Below are 25,874 nucleotides of genomic sequence, written 5' to 3'. Positions count from 1 at the left end.
GGTGAAATAAAATAAAAAACTATGCAAACTTACAATACAAATACACTACTTGTAGCATGATGTGTCCGACTGTACCTGGATCTTTGCAGCTGTTACTGATCGCCTGCTCCCCCTCATGGCGGCATGGGCTCAGGCATAGGAAGAGGGTCCTCAGAACAGAATGGGTTGTGGATGGCTCTGGAGGACAAGAAGTGGTGATGAAATGTCAGTAATATAGTTGCATTTCCCGCAAAGGGATATTTAAAGTATTGTATTGAGTAAAGCAGGCCCTTACCGGTGAGCCGTGTTGGGTCTGGCACCTCCGGTTTAGGCTCGACTATTGGGGGATAAGGCCGGGTCTGTGTTGGAGGGTCAGGGAGGGTTGTCTGGCTGATGGGGCCTGCAAAGAGGCTAAGGAAGGGTTTTTCCATGGGCTTGTTAGAAGCTGGTGCCTTACAACCTGGGGAGTTTTGGGAGTGTGAGGGAGGGTCGAGAGTGGTCTGGCTGATGATTCCTGCAAAAAGGCTGCAGAAGGGGTTTTCCACAGGCTTCTCGGGCTCAAGCACAGCCGTAACATAATACGAAGCCGGCCTTTTACAGCCTGCAGGAGGAGCAGAATCTGAAGGACCAAATGTAGCGCTAGGGGAATCTGGTTGGGTCTGTGTGGGAGGTTGGGGAGATGTCTGGCTGATGGGGCCTGCAAAGAGGCTGCTGAAGGATGGTTTCAAAGGTTTAGGAGATCCAAGCACAGCTTTAGCTGAATAGTAAGCCGGCCTCTTATAGACTGAAGGAGGATCAGGGGGCCGAATGGAGTCTGGAGGATTTAATGTAGTGCTAGGACGATCTAGTTGGGTCTGTATATCAGGGTGGCGAGAGAACTGGGTGATGGGGCCTGCAGCGAGGCTGCGGACGGGGTTATCCACAGGCTTGTGGGACTTTAGAACAGCCTTAACTGAATAAGAAGCTAGTCCCTTACATCCTGGGGTGTTGATGGGCGAATTAGCAGAGGTCTGTATGAGAGGTGTAGTGGAGGTCTGGCTGATCGTCCCTGCAAAGAGACTGCAAAAGGGGTTTTTCACTGGCTTCTGGGCCGTAGAGAAAGCCTCAACTGAATAAGAAGCCTGCCTCTTATTCAGACGAGGATCAAACAAACTAATTGGGTATGGAGAAACTAATGTAGTGCTGGGGGGATCTGATTGGATCTGTGTGGGGAGTGTGAAGGGATTTTCTTCAGGCTTCTGGAATCCAAGCACAGCTTCGACTGAATAAGGAACATTTCTCTTGCTGCATGTAGAATTTAGGTGTGGATCACAAGGGTGGATAGAGTCTGGAGGAATTAATGTAGTTGTGGGGGGGATCTGGTTGGGTCTGTGAGGTCTGGCTGATAGAGGCTGCAAAGAAGCTACGGAAGGGTTTATCTAGGGGCCTATGGGACCCAAGCACAGCCTCAACTGAATAAGAAACCGGTTCCTTAAAGCCAGAGTTTGGGGGAGGATCAGGAGACCAAACGGATGCTGTAGGAGGGGCAATTTCCTTCTCCACGACCTCAGCTGACACTTCCTTCTGATACACGGTGGTACTTTCCTCAGCATGTGGCTCAGAGGTGCATGAGCTGTTGTAAAAGTTTGGCCTGAAATCCAGACAAAATGTAGCCAATCAATAAAACACTAGTGAATAACGTTGATTTACTATCAAGTGTAAAATGTAACGCTCAACCACATACATACACTACTATTCTAATACACCACTGTGGGGGGCTTACTATTCTAATGCACCACAGTGGTGTAGGGGGCTTACTATTCTAATACACCACTGTGGTGCGGGGGGCTTACTATTCTAATACACCACTGTGGTGCGGGGGGCTTACTATTCTAATACACCACTGTGGTGCAGGGGGCTTACTATTCTAATACACCACTGTGGTGCGGGGGGCTTACTATTCTAATACACCACTGTGGTGCAGGGGGCTTACTATTCTAATACACCACTGTGGTGCGGGGGGCTTACTATTCTAATACACCACTGTGGTGCAGGGGGCTTACTATTCTAATACACCACTGTGGTGCGGGGGGCTTACTATTCTAATACACCACTGTGGTGCGGGGGGCTTACTATTCTAATACACCACTGTGGTGCGGGGGGCTTACTATTCTAATACACCACTGTGGTGCAGGGGGCTTACTATTCTAATACACCACTGTGGTGCGGGGGGCTTACTATTCTAATACACCACTGTGGTGCAGGGGGCTTACTATTCTAATACACCACTGTGGTGCGGGGGGCTTACTATTCTAATACACCACTGTGGTGCAGGGGGCTTACTATTCTAATACACCACTGTGGTGCGGGGGGCTTACTATTCTAATACACCACTGTGGTGCGGGGGGCTTACTATTCTAATACACTACTGTGGTGCGGGGGGCTTACTATGCTTACTATTCTAATACACTACTGTGGTGTGTAGGCTAGTAAAAGAAGGACAATACTCCTTCGTGGGAACATTTCTCAGGTTCCGATGAGGACTTAAGCTATTATAAGCTTAGGGTTACAATTAGGATTAAGGGTTAGGGAAAATGAATGACAATACATTTTCGGTCCCCACAAGGACAGTAAAAGAAACATGTGCGCGTGCACTCGTATTCTTAACCTTAGGGGATTCAGGAATATGTCAATGACAGGCTTCGTCTCCTCAGCTGTCGCCGACTCCTTTGTGGCCACTGGCTCCTCCATGCCAATTGGCTTGTCGTTTTTAGCCAGTTCCTCAATGTCCTTGTCCCTCTTCAATGCCTGCATAGGAGACATAAGCCCTAGTTAGTAGATAATGGTAACAGGGAGCACCAATATGTCAGTCTGTGTAAGAGCAGGAGTGTCCCTCAGGGTAGACAGTTACTGACTGCCTCCAGTAGCTGTTTAGTGAGCTCAGTCAGGGGTTCATGGGAAAACCTGCACTGGTCTCCTTGGTAGCACTTCTCGTAAGTATGGAAGAACTTGCAGGGGAAACTGTGGGTACTTGGTTAAGGAAATAAAGACAAAACATCTGCAGCTACCCCTACGGCAGCCATTTTGTTGTTAAGTTAGTATTTTGAAGTTTTTCACAAAATATAACAAGAGGTAGAAGGACAGATACACAAGGAAACAGTACTAAAAACAGAGTACAGTCATTTCCCCCCTCACCCACCCAGTGGCAACCACTACATAAGGGACATTTAGAATAAGCTGAGAAAGGATATTGTGCATGTATATGCAGCTCTCTCCTTTCGAACAGGATCCCTGGACGTAGAATTTACACACTTCGTTGATCGAGTAGTTGACATCCAGAGCATGTTCTAGCTGGCAGTCAACACCCTGCAAAACAAAATAAGTTGGGGTCTCTATAAAAATGGTCAGGCCAGTGACAGTATTTACTGTAAAATAAGTAAACTTAAACATACCTGACTATCATTTGAATATATTGGGTTTAGGTTCAATGACAATTGCCCATTAATATTGTTACAATTTCTAATCATAAAATACAGAAACCTGCCTTTATGCAGTTTCCCCTGATGAAATGTCGACAGATTAACCTTCCGTCAATCTCCAAAGCATTCTGGTCTTTGAATTCCTTTGTCATGTTCTTCTTCCCCTTTCCAGTCAAAGTTTCCTGTGAAAATGTACATTAGACTGAAATCACTGACTTGGGAACCTTAACTGTAACCGAGCACATCGTAAAGCTACAAATGACATTTCTATGGATATTGACAAGGAAATATGCATGATTTCATTTTGAATTACCAGTGTTAAACATACATCATTTGGGAACTGTCGGCCACCTCTAAGTGACCGGTCAGTGCCTCGCTTTGACCAATCACCTCTTCTGAGAAAACCGCCCCTCTTGTCACAGCCCTGGCCTCTATTGCTCCACTCTCCGCCCCTGTTGGAACCACCTCCGCCCCTGTTGGAACCACCTCCGCCCCTGTTGGAACCACCTCCGCCCCTGTTGGAACCACCTCCGCCCCTGTTGGAACCACCTCCGCCCCTGTTGGAGAAGTCTCTGGGCTGGTTAGTTCCGCGTCCACCCATTCCGGTAAAATCCCCAACCCTCCTGGCAGAGTTTCCCCCTCTGCCTCTGGCCTGGTTGTCAAGTCTCTGCTGCTGGGGCTCCCGTCGCTGTTTCTTCTGCTCCCGTCCTTTCTTCTCGTTTACACCTTGAACATCCTTGTTCTGATCAGGATCTGTGGAAAAAGTTAAATGAAATTAATATCCTACACACCTTTTAAAGTCTGAATGCATTGCTAATAGTAAAGGGTTAATCCATAAAAACCCACCCTTCTCTGTAGCATGACCTGGGGATGCACCCTCCTTGCGATCACTGTAGAAGTCCAGGTCTCTACGGAAGTCAAAGCCTGGTTGCTCGAAATCACACTTCACCACGTTGTAGTCTCGGGCCACAGAGTCAAAGTCTTTATAAGATTGTGATGGGCATTTATGGAGTTTACTTTTCTTGGCCTGACCACACTGCTCCTGCAGAAAAATACAAAAAGGGTAACGTTATAACACAAAATCAAAAGGAAAGGGGCAATACCAAATGTTAATGGTTTGTGGCCTATTTCTATACCAACTTTTTAATCTACAGTAGGGCTCGCCAACCACGTTCCTGGAGAGCTACCGTCCTGTAGGTTGTCACCTCATCCGTAATCTGGCGCAGCTCAATCTAATAATTATCTGGTTGATAAACTGAATCAGGTTGGTTACAACTGGGATAGGAGCGAAAACCTACAGGAGAGTATCGCTCCAGGAACAGGTTTGAAGAGGCCTGATCTACAGGTATGTGGTATGCAATTCGCCTAGTAGTACAAAGCACTGCACAAACGTAAGATAGGCATATGTTAGTTAGGCTTAAGTCAATGTTTAGCAAAAAACTTCTCCATTCTGAATTGACCTATTCAGCATCTGTTTAGTACATGACACATTCACCTGTTGGTCCCCTTTTTTCCTCTTCCTGGGGCCACTCTGCTGACACCTTTGCGATGGCCACTTTCTGGACTGGACGTTCACCTCCAGTTCAACTGGTTCCAGTTGCCTTTCATCCCTTTGAAATCTGAGAAAAATTGGATACAATCAATTCTCACAGTTGGCTATGTACTCCAATTCAAAGCTGAAACATTACTATGTTAGCTAGTTACATTAATCCAGCATAGTATAAGAGAGACAGTAGAAATAATGACTACCTCTCTCTCGGCTCACAAGGCGCCGTGTCAAATTCTTTGTTTGGAAGACTTGAAAAAAGGCTGGTGAATGCCATGTTGCTGAAATATACTGTTGTGTCGGGTAGGCCTACTCGTCTCCTCAAAATAAAAATGAGTGGTTATTCATTCATGACCACTACAAAATGTGTCTAGGTCATAGTTATATACTGCAGTTGCTAGCCTGGTAGCTTGCTAACGTGCACCTGCACCCCTCTATCTTGACGCTCGCTCACTTCACTTGCAAACGGTTCGTCTTGTTAGATGAGCGAACAGCACAAACATGTTTCCATGACAAGTACTCCCAAAATATAATTTCGATTACGAAGCCAGTGCTATCACCATACAAACAATTCACCAGAGAACGACATTACGTTTTCCTTGCTTACTTCCGAGCACGTGTGCACTACGTCGCCGCCTACGTGCCATTGCGTTCCTTCGGAAGTAGTACTTATCGAAGTGCACGTTCTACAGCACGATAACATGTTGAAAGATAATTATCAGTCGTATTCATGACACCATTAGATCTCTGGGCCAAGCTTTGCCTATGTTATCTTTGAATTGGTTGAATATGTCATGTCTAGTAATGCAGTGCATTGATTATTTTTCTAACCATCATTTGTGTGAAGTACAATTAGTAGGTTGACTGTTTCATGCCACAATCACCAGTCTATTGTTATAGTCAAAATTGGTGACAGATCATCAGTCTTTATAGGACCATAGTGTTTTGACTGAGACCAATATGATTACAATTAACATTACTAACAGATAAATATAGCACACCTTGGGCACCTTTAAAACAGAAATACAATCTAGATAGGAGCTGACCTTCGTTCCTCCACAGTGGAGGCTGTCCCGGTGTCTAGCTCAAAGTCCAGGTCTGGGTGCCGGTTGACGTGACAGAGTGAGTTGTCTCGTTCCCTCTCTCTCTGTGTTTGTGCTTCTCTCATTCCTCCAGCTGAACTCTGTGGATCATCAACGCTGTGTCCCTAGCTGTCCCTTCGCTTCTCTGAACCTCAATATGATACACTGGGCCTCCCTTGCTCTCCTTCTGGTTTTGAGCCTCTCCATCCAGGAGACCCTCTCCCAGGACGCTGAGGAACCTGCACCAGTGGACCCAAGCCAGGCCCCTGTCGACCCCTCCCAGGCAGAGGATGAGGACGAGTGGGGACTGAACTCCGTTAGGGGAGGCTTTGAAGCCGTCAATGGATACTTTGACTCCATGCTGGAGCTTATGGGCGGACGTGATGGAGTGTGCCAGTACCGCTGTCGATATGGTAAGAACATGACCAACTCCTCTGGCTAGCCTATCATACATGTATCATATGCGTGGCATGCCAACGATAGTTAGAGGAGTTAGCTAAACAAGTCCATCTAGATCTAGACCAGGCTTGTGATTAGTCAGCCGAGATAATCTGTTTTGTACAGACCGCTTCCATGTGATCCTAAATTCAAATTGTGTAATGATTATCCAGCAGGGAGAGATCCATTATAGATTAGGGAGATGGTACACAATGGAGACATTAAGATTTTCTGAAGTCTTAACATATCCTCATGTTAAAGCCATTCAAACTCTTAAATGCAAGAACGCCGTATAACTGATTAGGGAGAGTTTATACTAGGAATTCATTTTACATTACTAATAACCTTTATCACCTCACATCTGATAATGCACCTTAGTCAGTGGACTATGAGCAAGGAGAGATAGCTGGCAGAGGTAAAGTGTGAAATAGTCAGCGATTCACAGCTAGGCTGTAGTCTTCACCATTGATATCATATGTCCATGGACTTTACCTGTATTGACCATGGACCCTGTTTTGGTTACCACCATTTATGAACTGATAATCTTCCACAACAACGTCTGTTGTCTGACATAACTTACGGACATCCAACCTCCCATTGGGCACACACTGGTTGAATCAACATCATGTCAATGAAATTACGTTGAACCAATGTGGATTAGACTTTGAATTGACATCTGTGCCCAGTAGGCTGGTCTTTGCTGAGTTGGTCAATCAAGTGTGAATGGCGATCAAGGTTGGGTTCCGTTCCATTTCAAGTCAATTCAGTCAAATTCCAGTTACCATTTTCCTCATTGGAATTTAAAAACATAAGTGGAATTCAAATATTCCTCATGGCATTTCTTGAATTGAACTCTAACATTCTTTCTACCTCAGGTAAAGCTGCTCTTCCTCGCCCTGACTACCAGATGCAGGAGCCCAACGGATGCAGCTCCTACTTCCTAGGCCTTCCGGTACCCAATAGTGTATGCATATATAGATGATTGGAAACACACGCACACACACTTTAATGCTCAGTGAAACATTTCAACAATCAAGTATTTTTATAGAATGCAAATCAAAATAGTACATTGGTCATACAACTCCAATAATATACAGATTGAACAATGCACATACACTCAGTGTACAAAACATTAGGAACACTGACCAGGTGAACGCTATGATCCCTTATTGTCACTTGTTAAATCCACTTTAATCAATGTAGTCATGCACACACACTCACCACACTTGTCCTGTTCCATAAAGGTTGATCTGGGTATCCCTGCCATGACTAAGTGTTGCAACCAGCTGGATATGTGTTACGACACCTGCGGCTCCAACAAGTACCGCTGCGACTCCAAGTTCCGCTGGTGTCTCCACAGCATCTGCTCTGACCTCAAGAAGAGCCTGGGCTTCATGTCAAAGGTCGAAGGTCAGTCAACCTGATGCAGTGTACATGGAAAGTTCCACAGTCTGAAAAGTGTAGAAGCCGTCAAGCCCTTGATTCCTCAACTCCCTCTCAAAGTCCAGTGCAAGAGGCGCCAATGTCCCTCCCCTCAAACTTTCTCCAATGAACTTTGAGGGGGTGCAAGGAATTAAGGAAAAATCAAAGATTTGACAGCTTGTACACTTTCATACAGAGCCACAGATTACACCTACAGTCCTATACCTGAACTTTATTGCACTTTCATCAGGCCTATTGATATTTTGCTCAAGATGTTTAAATAGGCCAGTAATTATCGCTCATCCCCATGTCCCTCTTTACCTTCTAGCCTGTGAGACGGTAGCTGACACCCTGTTCAACACAGTCTGGACTCTGGGCTGCAGGCCCTACATGAATAGCCAGAGGGAAGCCTGCCTCTGTGAAGGAGAGGAGAGGGATGAGCTTTAAGTTAGGGTTATAGACATACACACACACTCGCATATATATGCACACAACACACGCACAGCTATCCTATTCACCAAGTTATATGGGATACGTCACTCCAAATGACTGCTGGAGATGCGACTTGGCTATTTGTGTAATTTATTTGGTGTGTTTTACTTGGTTTTGTTTAACAGAACAAGTGCTGTATATTTGCAATAATTGTTGGGTTTATTTTTTAAATCTGCAAAAAAACATGTACTACAATACAATCTTGTATTTGTCTTCTTGAGTTGTGGAAAATCTGAGAATGCCATGTGCTTCAGACTGCATCTCTTCCTGAAAACAGGGGAACACAGAATGCACACAAATATACTGTACATGAACTTACAAAGATGACTGACACACATTTTCTATTAAGTTCAACTGTGTTTTGTCTCGCCATAACTTAATTCATGATAAAAAACAATATTAGCCCCATTACGTAGAAATTATACATTACTCCACTCTTAGTCCTGAGATACAAAGTGAAACAGGACAGGTTCTATAGAAATAGAATCTCGGAATTAAAAATAGTCAGTTTCCTGGCTTTTATAACTAAAACAACCTCCTGGTACTGCCCATGCCATAATAACATAAAAGCAATCTGAACATACAGTACACTGAAAAAAGCTTCAATATGAATCCTCAAAGGATATGGCCAGAAGACAAATCCTAGGGTAGTACTACTATACTGAACAAAAATGTAATAGCACCATGCAACAATTTCTAAGAGTTCATATAGGGAAATAAGTCAATTGAAATAAATGCATTAGGCCCTAACTTATGGATTTCACATGACTGGGTAGGGGTGTAGCCATGGGTGGGCCTCGGAGGGCACAGGCCCACCCACTTGGCAGCCAGGCCCACCCACAGCCAGGCCCAGGCAATCAGAAATATTTTTTTCCCCACAAAAGGGCTTTATTACAGACAAAAATGCTCCACAGCACCCCCCACGTTGTCTGCGGTTGTGAGGCCGGTTGGACGTACTTCTAAATTCTCTGGCAACAGCTCTGGTGGACATTCCTGCAGTCTGCACGCTCCCTCAAAACTTCAGACATCTGTGGCATTGTGTTGTGTGACAAAACTGTACATTTTAAAGTGTCCTTTCATTGTCCTCTTCACAAGATGCACCTGTGTAATGATCATGCTGTTTAATCAGCTTCTTTATATGACAACTGTCAGGCGTTTCAAACGTAACTTGTTCTGAGACTTGGAGTGGTTGTTCCCCTTGCTCTGCATGGGTAACGCTGCTTCGAGGATGGCTGTTGTCGTTGTGTTCCTGGTTCGAGCCCAGGGAGGAGCGAGGAGAGGGACGGAAGCTATACTGTTACACTGGCAATGCTAAAGTGCCTATAAGAACATCCAATAGTCAAAGGTTAATGAAATACAAATGGTATAGTGGGAAATAGTCCTATAATAACTACAACCTAAAACTTCTTACCTGGGAATATTGAAGACTCATGTTAAAAGGAACCACCAGCTTTCAAATGTTCTGAGCAAGGAACTTAAACATTAGCTTTCTTACAAGGCACATATTGCACTTTTCCTTTCTACTCCAACACTTTGTTTTTGCATTATTTAAACCAAATTTATTTGAGGCTAAATTGATTTTATTGATGTATTATATTAAGTTAAAATAAGTGTTAATTCAGTGTTGTTGTAATTGTCATTATTACAAATTAAATAAATAAATAAATAACAACCGGCTTTTAATAATCGGTATCGGTATTGAAAAATCATAATCGGCCGACCTCTCGAAGCAACATCTCAAGACATCAGTCAGGAAGTTAAAGCTACTTCTTATGGATAGGTGGGACGGTAGCATCCCACCTGTCCAACATCCAGTGAAATGGCAGAGCGCCAAATTCAAATTACTATAAATTTTAAACTTTAGTGAAATCTTCAGACGGGCCTGTAGCTGGGCAACACGGACTTTCAACTCCCTCCAAAGATTTTCTATGGGGTTGAGATCTGGAGACCGGCTAGGCCACTCCAGGACCTTGAAATGCTTCTTACGAAGACACTCCTTCGTTGCCCGGGCGGTGTGTTTGGGATCATTGTCATGCTGAAAGACCCAGCCACGTTTCATCTTCAATGCCCTTGCAGATGGAAGGAGGTTTTCAATCAAAATCTCACGATACATGGCCCCATTCATTCTTTCCTTTACACGGATCAGTCGTCCTGGTCCCTTTGCAGAAAAACAGCCCCAAAGCATGATGTTTCCACCCCCATGCTTCACAGTAGGTATGGTGTTCTTTGGATGCAACTCAGCATTCTTTGTCCTCCAAACACGACGAGTTGAGTTTTTACCAAAAAGTTATGTTTTGGTTTCATCTGACCATATGACATTCTGCTCTAGAGATCTGAATGGAGGAATGGGCCAAAATACCAGCAACAGTGTGTGAAAACCTTGGGAAGACTTACAGAAAATGTTTGACCTCTGTCATTGCCAACAAAGAGTATGTAACAAAGTATTGAGATAAACTTTTGTTATTGACCAAATACTTATTTTCCACCATAATTTGCAAATAAATTCATAAAACAATCCTACAATGTGATTTTCTGGATTTTGTTTTCTCATTTTGTCTGTCATAGTTGAAGTGTACATATGATGAAAATTACAGGCCTCTCTCATCTTTTTAAGTGGGAGAACTTGCACAATTGGTGGCTGACTAAATACTTTTTTGCCCCACTGTATGTAAATATAATTTCTTTATTTTTTTATTATTAATTTGCATTAAAAAAATGCATAAAAACCTGTTTTTGCTTGTCCTTATGGAGTATTGTGTAGATTGATGAGAAAAAAAAACAATGTAATAATTTTAAAAATCAAACTAACAAAATGTGGGAAAAGTCAAGGGGTCTGAATACTTTCCGAAGGCACTGTATATAATTTACACACACACAGCTCAGAGAGGCCCAGCTCATGAGCTTCATCAGTAGCATATTTGAATTTAGAATGGAAAATGAACGTGTCAGTGCAACAAATGAGTGTATCAAACCAAATCTATTAATTCTCTAACCAAACCGAATCATTTCAAACTAAAACATATCGTTCCCGTATCATATCAGAGCCCATGTATCTAGATACCTATCGAATCATCTTGAAAGGGAAAGAAGCACATCCCTAATGTATTTATGTATATGTGGTGAAGTTGTGCTGTTGAGTTTGCGATGTAAGACACATTTCCTGAAAGGGACACACAATAAAGAATTAAGAAATAATTTGAAGATGTACGATGCTGATCAAGCCTACGTTACCCTGAATACTGATCTAAAGTCAGTTTAGTATTTTTTACCTTTAAATGGTTAAGGGGACAGATTTATGGGTAATTGATTCTAGATCTGCACTTGGGGGTTATTCTACTGCCTCTCCTTAGTCTATGTAATGGAACAGAACAGTTCATCCAAACATCAGGAAATAAATCTATTCATAAATACAGATGTAACAAGCACATACCTTTGAGCGACATCCATTGGTCCATGCCCGCTTTCTCAAAATGCTATTCACCCTAGCTTTAGGAGTAACATCCTTATTGGAAAAAAGTGTTAACATTTCCTTGTCCTTCATCTTCTGTTTACGGATGGCCTTTGATTCAGGCCCAAACGTTTCCATAGCAAGAGCAGTTTTTTTTGCCGGCAATCTGTTCCTCTATGATGTCCAGCTCCATCCTTTTACGAAGGAGCTCCAGGTAATCCCCACTGAGCTCCACAGGATCTCCATCAATGTCCCCATCTGTGTCTGGGGAGAAGGGACCACTGCTACCCCTCAATGAGCCTTTGCTCCAGTCTCTGGATGATGGGTTCATGATGTGGCTCATAGCAGAGGAAGCACCATACTCCTCCCCAACTTCTCTGGGATGTCTCTGGTTCTCCATTCTCCCTCTGGTGACTGCATGTCTCTGGTTCTCCATTCTCCCTCTGGTGACTGCATGTCTCTGGTTCTCCATTCTCCCTCTGGTGACTGTATGTCTCTGGTTCTCCATTCTCCCTCTGGTGACTGTATGTCTCTGGTTCTCCATTCTCCCTCTGGTGACTGCATGTCTCTAGTTCTCCATACTCCATCCGCTGACTGCATGTCTCTGCTTCTCCATACTCCCTCTGGCTGCTGCATGTCTCTGGTTCTCGATACTCCCTCTGGTGGCTACATGTCTCTGGTTCTCTATACTCCCTCTGGTGCCTGCATGTCTCTGGTTGTCTATACTCCCTCTGGTGGCTGCATGTCTCTGGTTCTCTATACTCCATCCGCTGACTGCATGTCTCTGGTTCTCCATACTCCCTCTGGTGACTGCATGTCTCTGGTTCTTCATACTCCCTCTGGTGACTGCATGTCTCTGGTTCTCCATACTCCCTCTGGTGACTGCATGTCTCTGGTTCTCCATACTCCCTCTGGTGACTGCATGTCTCTGGTTCTCCATACTCCCTCTGGTGACTGCATGTCCCTGGTTCTCCATACTCCCTCTGGTGGCTGCATGTCTCTGGATCCATTCTGCCAAGGTGCCTGAGCTGGGCTGATACTCCAGGTTCACTGCAGAGAATAAAGAGGTGGTGAACTGTACTGTGTGTCTGGGTGACAACTATAACATTAAGTATGTTATGAATATAAACATGTCTGTCGTTGATGATGTACACTGCTCAAAAAAATAAAGGGAACACTAAAATAACACATCCTAGATCTGAATGAATTAAATATTCTTATTAAATACTTTTTCTTTACATAGTTGAATGTGCTGACAACAAAATCACACAAAAATTATAAATGGAAATCAAATGTATCAACCCATGGAGGTCTGGATTTGGAGTCACACTCAAAATTAGTGGAAGTGGAAAACCACACTACAGGCTGATCCAACTTTGATGTAATGTCCTTAAAACAAGTCAAAATTAGGCGCAGTAGTGTGTGTGGCCTCCACGTGCCTGTAGGACCTCCCTACAACGCCTGGGCATGCTCCTAATGAGGTGGCGGATGGTCTCCTGAGGGATCCCCTCCCAGACCTGGACTAAAGCATCCGCCAACTCCTCAACAGTCTGTGGTGCTACGTGGCGTTGGTGGATGGAGCGAGACATGATGTCCCAGATGTGCTAAATTGGATTCAGGTCTGGGGAACGGGCGGGCCAGTCTATAGCATCAATGCCTTCCTCTTGCAGGAACTGCTGACACACTCCAGCCACATGAGGTCTAGCATTGTCTTGCATTAGGAGGAACCCAGGGCCAACCGCACCAGCATATGGTCTCACAAGGGGTCTGATGATCTCATCTCGGTACCTAATGGCAGTCAGGCTACCTCTGGCGAGCACATGGAGGAAAGAAATGCCACCCCACACCATGACTGACCCACCGCCAAACCGGTCATGCTGGAGAATGTTGCAGGCAGCAGAACGTTCTCCACGGCGTCTCCAGACTGTCACATGTGCTCAGTGTGAACCTGCTTTCATCTGTGAAGAGCACAGGGCGCCAGTGGCGAATTTGCCAATCTTGGTGTTCTCTGGCAAATGCCAAACGTCCTGCACGCTGTTGGGCTGTAAGCACAACCCCCACCTGTGGACGTCGGGCCCTCATACCACCCTCATGGAGTCTGTTTCTGACCGTTTGAGCAGACACATGCACATTTGTGGCCTGCTGGAGGTCATTTTGCAGGGCTCTGGCAGTGCTCCTCCTTGCACAAAGGCGGAGGTAGCGGTCCTGCTGCTGGGTTGTTGCCCTCCTACGGCCTCCTCCACGTCTCCTGGTAGCGCCTCCATGCTCTGGACACTACGCTGACAGACACAGCAAACCTTCTTGCCACAGCTCGCATTGATGTTCCATCCTGGATGAGCTGCACTACCTGAGCCACTTGTGTGGGTTGTAGACTCCGTCTCATGCTACCACTAGAGTGAAAGCACCGCCAGCATTCAAAAGTGACCAAAACATCAGCCAGGAAGCATAGGAACTGAGAAGTGGTCTGTGGTTACCACCTGCAGAACCACTCCTTTATTGGGGGTGTCTTTCTAATTGCCTATAATTTCCACCTGTTGTCTATTCCATTTGCACAACAGCATGTGAAATTTGTGAATCAGTGTTGCTTCCTAAGTGGACAGTTTGATTTCACAGAAGTGTGATTGACTTGGAGTTACATTGTGTTGTTTAAGTGTTCCCTTTATTTTTTTGAGCAGTGTATTTGATGTTCTTTGCCCAGATATGCATGTTCAAGGCAAGACATAAGGTCTCCAACTAATTAACAGGCTTCTAACAAACAAGTTCCAATATATAGGTAGTTGCATTTGACTTATATAATGCTAACCCGCTTGTAAGATATTGTTTTGAATGTCAGCTGAAATGCGCTAGTTAGTGATGTAATTTTCAGTGCAGGCCCACATATAGCTTGCTAGCTAAATAGTGTAAATGTAAGCATGACAGGCAGGGGAATATCAACAAATATCTAAAATAGCCAAATCGAAATAGTCACGTGGCCACCTAAAAGGCGCAAGCATTGCTTGTAATTGTGGTTTACCTCCAGTGTGCCCCTTCTGCGCTAATGCTACCCTCGCGCAGGCCTTTATGTGTTCGCCGTCTCATTCTGGATCTTGAGGGTTCAAACAACTTGCATGCACACAACCAGTCAGAAAATACTATTGTATATAGTTACATTTGTTAGAACGGCAACTGATCAAACAAACTCGTTTCCAGGCCCCTGCTTCTAGGTTAATTATAGCTTCATAGGATCAAAAATCCAATACTGCCACCAATAGGGCAGAATGCGAAAGTGCATGGAATTATCTAATACAAAACCAATGGAAGTTGTCCCTGAAAAGGAATGTGAAGCTCAATGGGTTGAAGTTAATTTGAAATATGATACACTACACACTTACAATAGACCGAATATTTTATTCAATTACATATTTACAAAGTGAAAGATCTATAGAAATAGGAGGGCTGACTGCACTGGGGAATGAAACATGGGCAGTTCTTACTTTTAGCTATCAGGCATGATAACTTAGAAACATAATGCCGTCAATAGTATTTTCATCCCATTGATACACATGTACTATATCTAGGGCCAGGAATTTTTCTTGACCACATGACCAGACCAAATAAACTCCAGGCCCTTATTTGGTTTAGAACAGGAAAATTGTCTCTGGCAGCCAAATACTCCCATCTAAATTGCAGTACGGTTCTAGAAACATCAAGGCATCTACTTTCATATGCAAAATGTACACTTACTCTGTTATTTAAGCAATAAGGCCCGAGGAGTTGTGGTATATGGCCAATATACCAGGGCTAAGGACTGTTCTTAAGCACGACGCAACACGAAGTGCCTGGACACAGCCCTTAGCCGTGGTATATTGGCCCTACATCAAACCCCCAGAGGAGCCTTATTGCTGTTATAAACTGGTTACCAATGTAATTAGAGCAGTAAAACTAAATGTTTAGTCATACCCATGGTATATGGTCTGATATACCATGGCTTTCAGCCAATCCGAATTCATGCCTCAAACCACCCAGTTTATGAAACCGGTTTTAACAGTTGCAGCCGACAGTATCTTTCAGTGACAACGAGTTTGTGGTGTCCATCTTCTGTTTACACACAGGGTTTTGGAGATGCAGATCGGTAATTAGCAAAGGTAGTCGACTCCGTCTTCCGTCCGTTTTCCGTAAACAAGCACTGTAACATGGAAATATGGCCGTGTGGGAACCCTAACCCAATAAATGTGCATTTTTGTCCAACGCTGAAAGATAGTTCCTTATGTTCCAAAATCAGGCCGCAAGCGATGCGTGTTAACGTTTAGTGCAAGGGTCGGGGCTCTTAATTAAACTCCCCCGGCCAGAAGATACTATCATCAATCGGCGCTAAAGGTACTTAGCATATATGAATGTGCTAGACCCTACCCATACCCCACACACAATATCAATAAGTTACACTGAAAATAAATTCAATACAAAGCATTTAAGGATGAGGCTAAACTTTAACAAATATTTTTTTAGTGATTACAAATCTATTAAATGGTTGATAGGTAAGAATGTAAGCCAACTGATGTCCATAGGGTCTGGATGGGTCAGCAGCAGGTTCTATTCTAGTGTGCGATGAGCTCATGATGCCAAGTGAAGATCTGCAGAATAGAGAAATAGTTGAGACGAATGACTCGCTATAGAAAACAATCGTTCTCTTGAAACAGATGTCTTTCTGGTGCTTTTACTTACAACAGCTAGCCATCCTTTGAGGCTGTGTTAGGCGTGCCCATCTTCAGGTTGAACTCTTCAAGCTGAGGAACATTTAAGAAATTCAATGTCATTAAAAGGCTTTTTGCCGTAACAAGGACAAAAATGTGGATGAATGGTGAACACTAAGTTATAGGTAGACAAAAGGTCAACATACCCAGGTTTTCACTAAGATTCATTCAGATTACCCAAGGGAGAACTTCACTTCCATACCAAAGACATTAATTCCAACAATTACAATGCAATACAAAAGTAAAAAAATAAAAAAGCACCAACCTTATTTTTCCTTCATTAATTCTCATGCCACTGGTTGTTTCTCCCCTTGTCTCCTTCTCAGCCTCTGGTTCAGAGAGCAAGCCAGGGCCTGTTATAGCCACTTTCTCCACAGGGTCTGCTAGCAGTTTCTCACCATCTATAATTGCATCGTCCTCTCCTTCTCGGTCTTTCTCAGCCTTTGGTTCCAAGAGGACCTGAGGGCCCTTTACAGACACTTTCGCCACATGATCTGCAAGCAGTTTCTCCTCTTCTAACATAGTTTCTTCCTCTCTTTCTGGTTCTTTGTAGGGCCCTGGTTCAGGGGGAAGCCCAGAGTCATTTGTAGCCACTTGAGGAACCCCTTTCTCTAGTGTGTCTGCAAGCAGTTCCTCCCCTTCTGTCATTCCTCCCCCCCCTTCAATCATGGGTGCTGGTTCAGAAATGGCCTCAGTGCCTTCAGCAGCTGCTTTTGCCTTTGCCAGTTTCCCCCTTGTCAAATAGGTTCTGTGTACCCTTATGAATATCCCTGGGTAGTATATACCTCCTTTTTCCTCTAGTGTTTTCTTTTTTTTCTTTTTCTTGGGCCATGGTTCAGAGGGGTTCCCAGAGTCCTTTGCAGCCTCTAGAAGAGGCACTTTTTCCTTAGTGTCTACCAATGGTCTCTTCCCCTTGTACTGGAAAGCCTTTTTCCTCCTCTTTGCAAAATGCTTCTTCTTCCCTTTTATCTTGCACTGTTGCCTCTTTAGACGTCTCATTAGAATCTTCATGAAGATACCTGGATACAACTTTTTTTTCTTGGGGCCCATTTCAGAGGGGGCCACAGTGTCCATCGCAGTCACCTGAGGAGCCACTTTCTCTGCAGCATCAGCATGTTGTTTCTCGCCTTCTGGTTCTTTCTTAGGCCCTGTTTCAGATGGTGCCTCCACATTCTTTGCAGCTTCCTGAGGGCCCACTTCTTTAGCAGTGTCAGCATGTAGTTTCTCACCTTCTGGTTCTTTCTTAGGCCCTGTTTCAGATGTTGCCTCCACATTCTTTGCAGCTTCCTGAGGGCCCACTTCTTTAGCAGTGTCAGCATGTAGTTTCTCACCTTCTGGTTCTTTCTTAGGCCCTGTTTCAGATGGTGCCTCCACATTCTTTGCAGCTTCCTGAGGAACCACTTCTTCAGCAGTGTCAGCATGTAGTTTCTCACCTTCTGGTTCTTTCTTAGGCCCTGTTTCAGATGGTGCCTCCACATTCTTTGCAGCTTCCTGAGGAACCACTTCTTCAGAAGTGTCAGCATGTAGTTTCTCCCCGTCTTTCTTGGGCTCCGGTTCAAAGGGGAAGTGAGGGGCCACTCTCCCTGCTGCTTCTGCAAGCAATCGCTTTCTTTTGCGCTGGTGAACCTTATTCCTCCTCTTCGCAAGCCGTTTCAAATAATACTGGAACTTCCTTAGATGACTGTGATAACTCTTCATGAATATACCTGTGAAGAATATATTGTTTCTCCCCTTTGCTTTAATCTTGGACCCTGGTTCAGGGGGGTACTTCTTTGTCGCTATCTGAGTGGTCAAAACCGCGGGGGACTTCTTTGTCATCATCTGACAGGACACTTTCCCTCGGGCATGCTTCTGTGTCTTTTTCCTGCGGTTTCTAGTGGGTTGGATGTATGTGTATCTCTGACTTAAGACTGCTCGAGTGCTGGCAGGCTGGGTGTATGTGTATGTCTGGTTTAAGGCTGTGGTGCCATTAGAGTAATATGGGGGGAAGTTGGTGTAGGGTGGATACCCAGGGGGGTTAGGTTGGCAGGGCTTGTTACTAGGCAGCATGGCACCAGCTGGCATGATTCCAGGAAGCATGGTACCAGGGGGCATGATACCAGGGGGCATAATACCAGGGGGCATAATACCAGGGGGCATAATACCAGGGGGCATAATACCAGCGGGATAACCGCACCCTGGAGGGAAGGCCATGGTGTAGGGGCTGCTGTGGTATGCCATATACTGAGAGTACTGGGTGGTGGAGTAGGTAGCCATCATAGATGCATGGGGATGAGAAACAGGGAATATAGGGTCCATGGAGTATGAGTAGAGCTCAATGGAGCGTTCCCTGGACTCATCCCCATACCTATCCCTCTCAGATCTCTCTCTGTCCCAGTCTCTGGTCCTAGAGCGTTTGTCTCCGTCTCTGGTCCTTTGCAGCCACCTGTCTATATCCTTGGCTATCTCTCGTTTTCTGTCTCTCTCAGATCTGTATCTGTCCCGGTCTCTCATTTTGTCCCGGTCTTTCTCTCGGCCTCCGTCTCTGCTTTTCTCTGGGTCTCTGTCCCCATCTCTCTCAGATCTGTATCTGCCCCCGTCTCTCCTAGATCTGTCCCGGTCTCTCTCTCGGCCTCCGTCCCAGTCCTTCTCTGGGTCTCTGTCCCCGTCTTTATCTCTGTTCCTTTCTGATCTGTTTGTTTCTCTGACTACCGGTATGTCCTTGTCGCTCTCTCTGGTACTGGAGTGTCTGTGCCCGTCTCCCTTTCGGTTTCTCTCAGATCTGTCTCTTTCTCTGACTCTGTCCTTGTCTCTGGTACTAGAGCATCTTTGCCTGCATCCCTCTCTCGCAGGACTTTCCCCTTCTCTGGCTCTGTCCCTTTTCAAGTCTCCCATCTTTCCATATAGCCTATCATTGGTCCTGTCTGTCAGCCGACCCAACTCCTCAACCCCCAAGTCCAGCCCAACGATCTCCAGCAGGGTCTGCATCCGCTCGTACCGCTGCTCATCCTCAAGCCTCACCTTCTTCTCCTCAAACGGAGAAGACTTGGACCTACTGTAGTCAACATGACCCTCGAGCAGAGTCGGCCAAACTTGTGGTAGCTCCTCGCCCACAATGAGTAGCTCATTTTCGTCGTTGACGATCTTTGAGAGCTTGTTGAGGTCCACACCTTCATTGAGGACATTGAGGAAGCGCTGGAAGCCTGTGGCTGCTATGTCTTTCTCCTGTGTCCTGAGTGAGTGAACTGGCCTCTGAATGGTTGGATTATGTTGTTTATCATTAGCGACCACCTAACAGGAAACATGAAGAAATATAAACAAACTAGTGCTGGGCGATTAACCAAAATGTTGATTATGTTCAATTATTTGAATACCATTTTGTTCAGTTTTTTTCAGTGAGCTCAATGCGCACATCGCACAATTTCTCAAGATATCAGATCCAGCCTGAACTGCGCGATGTAGTAGGGAATTGTAGTTTCCAACAGGCCAATATTATACATGGTTTAGCGCATAAAATGTGGTAATTAACTACAATGACCATAATCCATTGCACATCTACTTGTCCGGTCTTTCTTTTATGCCTGCTACTGAAGAGAGAAGAATGCACAATTGCGAGGTGATATAGAGAGCAGCTGTTGCTCTGTGAGCTATCTCTACCTGAAAATACATGATCTAGTTGGTATTCAGCAGTCATAAAAGTATGCCTATTCAAAGTATTTACTTTGAAGAACTACAAAATAGCGATTTTGTAAGACAGCATAGGCAGCAGCTCGATAGAGATGAGATGACTTGGAATGAATTAGTCATCAAATAAAACAAATGTAATATACACAACTGAAATATTTTATTAAATTAAAGTAATGTGAATAAATGGTTAATAAGTGATAAGCAGTAATTGGCAGTCACAACCATCATGGTACTTTTAGTCATTGTTTTACTCTGTTAAGAGCATTCAACCCACAATGCATTTCATGTTTAAAATCCAAAAAAGCACTAATCGCTCAGCACTAAAACAAACAAAAATGTGTTTGATCAGCACCGCGCCATCAAATGTTGCTTCATTTACGTATCGCTTATGTGTGCATTTCACACTACCTTTGTGTTATCATGGGCTTGCTATGTTCATCTGATTGTCACAACGAATGTATTTGGTTGCATTTTGTCAAATGCATTTTACTCAGAATGAGTCATTCTGCAATGATTGGCTTTTAGCTGGCTAGCTATGCTACAAGTCCATCTAAATGACTGTTCGCATGCTAGGTAGCAATTGATGCATCAGGTGGCTGACAGGGATAACACTAATATAGCCATGACATTTTAGAAAAAAACTATACTTATAAGAACACAAAAAATATTATGAAGCGTACAAGTAAGTAGGCACTTCATATCCTGCGTATTTGGAATGGGTGTCAATGGGAGAAATCAATTGCATTAAATCGGGGGCCATGGTTTTCTTGACTTCCTTATGATACTTTTGCCCATCTCTATGTTTTGTGATGGCATCATACCTCATTGTTGGGAGAGCGTCGTTGGTTCATTAAACCCTTCACTCTCAGTCTCAGAGGATGGGCCTCTTCATTTTCTAGGGGAGCGCTAATCATCAGCTCCAATGCTCGCATCTTGTTTTGTTTCTTCAGCTTGGCAGGGGTATCCTAGAGGAAAATAGAGACAATATTTTAGTATGTGTAATGCAGTTGTCTCTGAATAGTGATCCAAGGTCAGTTTTTTTTTTTACCCCAGACTCTTAATGGCTTTGGGTAACTGATCTTAGAACTGTGTTTGGAGAAAAGGGGGTCTGCTGCTAAGCCCATGTAGTAGAAAATCCGAATCCAAACATCAGGAAAGATCTGATGGTCATCCTGATGAAGGCTGTTGTAGTCACAACGCATTGGTGCATTTCTTATTTTTGCTATGCATGAGACAAACAATAAAGGCTTTTCAATGTTTTACGCTACACGCTAGTACCTTGATTATTGGCACAAAGGCTTTTTTGGCATTGTTCACAATCCATCAACTTATTTTGGATCTATCAGGGAAAATGTATTCATAACAGTGTTGAGGTCGACTCGGAATTTTATGAAATTCAACCCATTAATTGAAATTTGAATTCGAATGGTTTATAAGCAGAATTTAAAATAGACAAACCTTTGACAAATACTTTGTCAAAATCACCTGACACCTCTTACTAAAGAATACAGATACCATTTTAAAATGTTAGTTTGATTATAACTCAATGATGTCAAACAGTATTTTGTTTGTATTTTTGTCATGAAATGTTCACTTCCATTCTGGGGTGTTTAATCTAATGCATTCTGAGAAATGTATGTTTTTCTATCATTACATTGAATAAGACGTAAAGTGAATGATTCATAATTAGAGACAACCTACATAACTAGCTTTGAATATCTCCAGACCACTATAATTATAACTCGTTTTAGGAGGATGAGTTTAAAAAAAGGAAGTGTTTGAAGGACATGTTCAGCCCAGGGGTCTAGCAGTATAGCCCTTACCCACCTTGCGTCTTATTTCCCGACCCTAGACTGTGCCTGTTTGGTGACACTTTTCTCACGTCGGAGGGACTTTCCGTGGTTGGTAGACGGTTGATTCGCCGAGCAGTGCCCAGAAAATAATTATATTCAATTGATGGATTCTACCCCCCTTCCTTCCAAATCAAACATGGATTCCAATTTCTGTTATTGCTTTGCACGCACACCTGTGTGTTTCCCACCTGTTTGGCCTAACTAATCAGCCTCGCAATATGGGCGACGTGCTGCAACAGACAGGAAGTAGTAATGGAGTGTGTGCGAGCAAACATTTGAGCAAACATTGAAATCCATCTTTGATTAATAGTAATTTCAGCGTGACTTAACTTGAACGCCCGAAGACTGAATGCCCCAAGACGGAACGTTAAATAAATGTACTTACACGTTATTAACTGTACACATGACAGCGAGCTTGTAGGGCTACAACATGTCAAACAGTATTGGTCACCATACATGATGTCAACATGAACATAACGATCTAGAGAAAAAATTAAGGGGAATTCAACCCAAATCTAGATTTTTGCATGAACTATCCCTTTAATTCTGCTTCCTGTGGGGTGTGACCGATTCAAATCCAAAACTTATGGGAATTAATGACCAATTACCAATTCAGAATTGAACCCAACCCTGATTAATAAATACAGAACTAATAGGTACATACCTTACGCAGTAGGTACCGTACCGGTGTTCTTCTGAGCTTATTCAGAATGTCCAGCACCCTCCGTTTAAGAGGTAGGCATATGCGTGACGACTGGTCCGCGACATTACTGTATCTTTGGAATGTTGTATCGCTCACCTTCCTCTGTTTAGACATGCCCTTCGCTGTTGCGGATGCAGCCTGTGTTTCAGGCATGTCCTTAGCTCTGCGTTTAACTTTTTGCAGAGCAAGAACAGCTTTCTTGCGAGCTATCTTTTCCTCTATGACCTGCAACTCCTTCTTCTTACGAGCGAGTTCCAGGTCCTCCACACTGAGTTCCACAGGATCTCCATCAACATCCCTATCTGTGTCTGGGGAGAAGGGACCACTGCTACCCCTCAATGAGCCTTTGCTCCAGTCTCTGGATGATGGGTACATGATGTGGCTCATAGCAGAGGAAGCACCATACTCCTTCCCACCTTCTCTAGTTCGCCTCATGCTGGAGTATTCGCTGTAGGGCTCTCGGGGCATAGCCTGGCCATTGCCTCTCTTCTCAAGGCTATCGTCCCATTGTCCTGAGCTCAGTCCTCCGTACTCCCTCCGCCGACTGTACCTCTCTGGTTCTTCATACTCTCTCCTCTGACTGCATGCCTTTGGTTCTCTATACTCCCTCTGGTGACTGTGCTTCTCTGGATCCATTCTGCCAAGGTGCCTGAGCTGGGCTGATACTCCAGGTTCACTGCAGAGAATAAAGAGGTGGTGAACTGTACTGTGTGTCTGGGTGACAACTATATAAACACTAACGTTAAGTATGTGATGAATATAAACATGTTTGCTGTTGATTATGGATGAATTAGATGTTAGTTGCCCATAAATGCACGTTCAAGGCAAGACATCACTAAGGACTCAAACGAATTAACAGGCTTCTAAACAAACAAATTACGTTCCAATATATACAGTTGAAGTCGGAAATTTACTTACACTTAGGTTGGAGTCATTAAAACTTGTTTTTCATCCACTCCACAAATTTCTTGTTAATAAACTATAGTTTTGGCAAGTCGGTTAGGACATCGACTTTGTGCATGACAAGTAATTTTTCCAACAATTGTTTACAAACCGATTATTTCACTGTATCACAATTCTATTGGGTCAGAAGTTTACTTACACTAAATTGACTGTGCCTTTAAACAGCTTGGAAAATTCCAGAAAATTATGTCATGGCTTTAGAAGCATCTGATAGGCTAATTGACATTTTTTGAGTCAATTAGACATAATTTGAGAAAATTAGAGGTGTACCTGTGGATGTATTTCAAGGCCTACCTTCAAACTCAGTGCCTCTGCTTGACATCATGGGAAAATCAAAAGAAAACAGCCAAGACCTCAGAAAAAAAATCGTAGGCCTCCACAAGTCTGGTTCATCCTTGGGAGCAATTTCCAAACGCCTGAAGGCACCATGTTCATCTGTACAAACAATAGTACGCAAGTATAAACACCAAGGGACCACTCAGCCGTCATACTGCTCAGGAATGAGACACGTCCTGTCTCCTAGAGATGAACGTACTTTGGTGCGAAAAGTGCAAATCAATCCCAGAACAGCAGCAAAGGACCTTGTGAAGATGCTGGAGAAAACAGGTACAAAAGTATCTATATCCACAGTAAAACAAGTCCTATATCGACATAACCTGAAAGGCCGCTCAGCAAGGAAGAAGCCACTGCTCCAAAACCGCCAGACTACGTTTTGCAACTGCACATGGGGACAAAGAAAGTACTTTTTGGAGATGTCCTCTGATCTGATGAAACAAATAGAACTGTTTGGCCATAATCACCATCAATCTGTTTGGAGGAAAAAGGGGGAGGCTTGCAAGCCAAAGAACATCATCCCAACTGTGAAGCACGGGGGTGGCAGCATCATGTTGTGAGGGTGCTTTGCTGCAGGAGGGCGTGGTACACTTCACAAAATAGATTGCATCACGAGGAAGAAAATTATGTGGATATATTGAAGCACCATCTCCAGACATCAGTCAGGAAGTTAGCTTGGTCGCAAATAGGTTTTCCAAATGGACAATGACCCCAAGCATACTTCCAAAGCTGTGGCAAAATGGCTTAAGGACAACAAAGTCAAGGTATTGGAGTGGCCACCACAAAGCTCTGATCTCAATCCTATAGACCATTTGTGGGCAGAACTGAAAAAGCGTGCGCAAGCAAGGAGGCCTACAAACCTGACTCAGTTACACCAGCTCTGTCAGGAGGAATGGGCTAAAATTCACCCAACTTATTGGGGGAAGCTTGTGGAAGGCTACCTGAAACATTTGACCCAAGTTAAACAATTAAGGCAATGCTACCAAATACTAATTGTAATAAGTAAACTTCTGACCCACTGGGAATGTGATGAAATAAATAAAAGCTGAAATAAATCATTCTCGCTACTATTATTCTGACATTTCACATTCTTAAAATAGTGGTGATCCTAACTGACATAAAACGTTTTTTTTTTTTACGAGGCTTAAATGTCAGGAATTCAGAAAAACAGTTTAAATGTATTTGGCTAAGGCGTATGTTAACTTCCGACTTCAACTGTATGTAGTTGCATTTGTCTTCTATGATAACTTCGCTTGCTTGTACATTATTGTTCTGAATGTCAGCTGAAATGTGCAAGCGTAAGCCAGCTAACGTTAGCAAATGTTAACTACCTAGCTAGTTTGTAATGTAATTTTCAGAGCAGGCTGGCATATACCTTGCTAGCTAACGTCTGTAAATGCAAGCATGTGAGAATATCGACAAATTCATGAAATTGCCACATTGCACATTTTCCACAATAAGTGGTTGCAAACATTGACTATAGCTAATGGTTGTTTACCTCGATGCTACCCTCGCGCAGGTCTTTGTTCACCGTCTCATTCTGGATCTTGTGGTAGCAAGACTAGCATACCAGTCTCTCTTAAAAATCGGAGTGCTTTGACTTTCATATAAATTGTATAGATTAGGTTAAATTTGTTATAAAGGCAACTGGTCAACCAACAAACTCGTTTCCTGTCTACATCGTCTATTGTTCTATGATTTCCGCTTCATAGGATCTATACTGCCACCAATAGAACGGAGTGCGAAGAACATGGCATTTTC

The 25,874-nt window shown here is 43.8% G+C and overlaps 4 protein-coding genes across 9 annotated transcripts; 1 reads left to right on the top strand and 3 right to left on the bottom strand.

Annotated features, from left to right (window-relative positions):
* Positions 1–1,286: 1,286 nt before the first annotated feature.
* On the bottom strand, positions 1,287–5,611 carry LOC110493649 (uncharacterized). Of its 4 annotated transcripts, none has more exons than XM_090204766.1 (9): positions 5,187–5,611; positions 4,933–5,056; positions 4,284–4,479; positions 3,751–4,190; positions 3,503–3,619; positions 3,210–3,324; positions 2,923–2,981; positions 2,627–2,766; positions 1,287–1,609 (listed from the first exon to the last, which is right to left on the bottom strand). In XM_090204766.1, exons 1-9 carry the CDS (start codon positions 5,258–5,260, stop codon positions 1,288–1,290), a joined length of 1,587 nt encoding a protein of 528 aa, XP_090060892.1. In that variant the 5' UTR covers positions 5,261–5,611; the 3' UTR covers position 1,287. The 4 variants fall into 4 exon arrangements, with proteins under 4 accessions (XP_090060892.1, XP_090060893.1, XP_036805532.2 ...); XM_090204767.1 differs by having other exon boundaries at positions 3,766–4,190; XM_036949637.2 differs by lacking the exon at positions 1,287–1,609 and having other exon boundaries at positions 2,629–2,766; positions 2,874–2,981.
* Positions 5,612–6,071: 460 nt separating this feature from the next.
* On the top strand, positions 6,072–8,614 carry LOC110493650 (group XIIB secretory phospholipase A2-like protein). 2 transcript variants are annotated; one of them, XM_021568045.3, is made up of 4 exons: positions 6,072–6,478; positions 7,379–7,455; positions 7,748–7,913; positions 8,254–8,614. In XM_021568045.3, the coding sequence occupies exons 1-4, from the start codon at positions 6,223–6,225 to the stop codon at positions 8,370–8,372; spliced, it is 618 nt and encodes a 205-aa protein (XP_021423720.2). In that variant the 5' UTR covers positions 6,072–6,222; the 3' UTR covers positions 8,373–8,614. The 2 variants fall into 2 exon arrangements, with proteins under 2 accessions (XP_021423720.2, XP_021423719.2); XM_021568044.3 differs by having other exon boundaries at positions 7,379–7,467.
* Positions 8,615–10,441: 1,827 nt separating this feature from the next.
* On the bottom strand, positions 10,442–15,068 carry LOC118940392 (uncharacterized). Its single transcript, XM_036949635.2, has 2 exons — positions 14,879–15,068; positions 10,442–12,915 (listed from the first exon to the last, which is right to left on the bottom strand). The coding sequence occupies exons 1-2, from the start codon at positions 14,941–14,943 to the stop codon at positions 12,150–12,152; spliced, it is 831 nt and encodes a 276-aa protein (XP_036805530.2). The 5' UTR covers positions 14,944–15,068; the 3' UTR covers positions 10,442–12,149.
* Positions 15,069–15,232: 164 nt separating this feature from the next.
* On the bottom strand, positions 15,233–25,844 carry LOC110493644 (uncharacterized). 2 transcript variants are annotated; one of them, XM_021568034.3, is made up of 6 exons: positions 25,612–25,844; positions 22,779–23,493; positions 21,083–21,226; positions 16,861–19,865; positions 16,567–16,628; positions 15,233–16,475 (listed from the first exon to the last, which is right to left on the bottom strand). In XM_021568034.3, exons 2-5 carry the CDS (start codon positions 23,451–23,453, stop codon positions 16,610–16,612), a joined length of 3,843 nt encoding a protein of 1,280 aa, XP_021423709.3. In that variant the 5' UTR covers positions 23,454–23,493; positions 25,612–25,844; the 3' UTR covers positions 15,233–16,475; positions 16,567–16,609. The 2 variants fall into 2 exon arrangements, with proteins under 2 accessions (XP_021423709.3, XP_021423710.3); XM_021568035.3 differs by having other exon boundaries at positions 22,914–23,493.
* Between the last annotated feature and the right edge of the window lie 30 nt (positions 25,845–25,874).

The sequence above is a fragment of the Oncorhynchus mykiss genome, chromosome 17 (assembly GCF_057628025.1).
Source record: "Oncorhynchus mykiss isolate SJ-2025 chromosome 17, ASM5762802v1, whole genome shotgun sequence".
NCBI classification, from domain to species: domain Eukaryota; kingdom Metazoa; phylum Chordata; class Actinopteri; order Salmoniformes; family Salmonidae; genus Oncorhynchus; species Oncorhynchus mykiss.
The sequence above is the reverse complement of the archived record's forward strand: the minus strand, read 5'-3'. Positions and strand labels throughout refer to the sequence as shown.

Coding starts and splice junctions, on each gene's coding strand:
- LOC110493649 (XM_090204766.1), bottom strand. CDS start 5,260: ATGGCATTCACCAGCCTTTTTTCAAGTCTTCCAAACAAAGAATTTGAC. Junction 4,191..4,283: donor AGGTCATGCTACAGAGAAGG/GTGGGTTTTTAT, acceptor CTTTTTCCACAG/ATCCTGATCAGAACAAGGAT. Junction 1,610..2,626: donor ATATTCCTGAATCCCCTAAG/GTTAAGAATACG, acceptor TCTGGATTTCAG/GCCAAACTTTTACAACAGCT.
- LOC110493650 (XM_021568044.3), top strand. CDS start 6,223: ATGATACACTGGGCCTCCCTTGCTCTCCTTCTGGTTTTGAGCCTCTCC. Junction 6,479..7,378: donor CCAGTACCGCTGTCGATATG/GTAAGAACATGA, acceptor TTTCTACCTCAG/GTAAAGCTGCTCTTCCTCGC. Junction 7,468..7,747: donor GCCTTCCGGTACCCAATAGT/GTATGCATATAT, acceptor TGTTCCATAAAG/GTTGATCTGGGTATCCCTGC.
- LOC118940392 (XM_036949635.2), bottom strand. CDS start 14,943: ATGAGACGGCGAACACATAAAGGCCTGCGCGAGGGTAGCATTAGCGCA. Junction 12,916..14,878: donor GCAGAAGGGGCACACTGGAG/GTAAACCACAAT, acceptor TATTCTCTGCAG/TGAACCTGGAGTATCAGCCC.
- LOC110493644 (XM_021568034.3), bottom strand. CDS start 23,453: ATGGATCCAGAGAAGCACAGTCACCAGAGGGAGTATAGAGAACCAAAG. Junction 21,227..22,778: donor TACGGTACCTACTGCGTAAG/GTATGTACCTAT, acceptor ATTTTCCTCTAG/GATACCCCTGCCAAGCTGAA. Junction 19,866..21,082: donor GACGCTCTCCCAACAATGAG/GTATGATGCCAT, acceptor GTTTCCTGTTAG/GTGGTCGCTAATGATAAACA.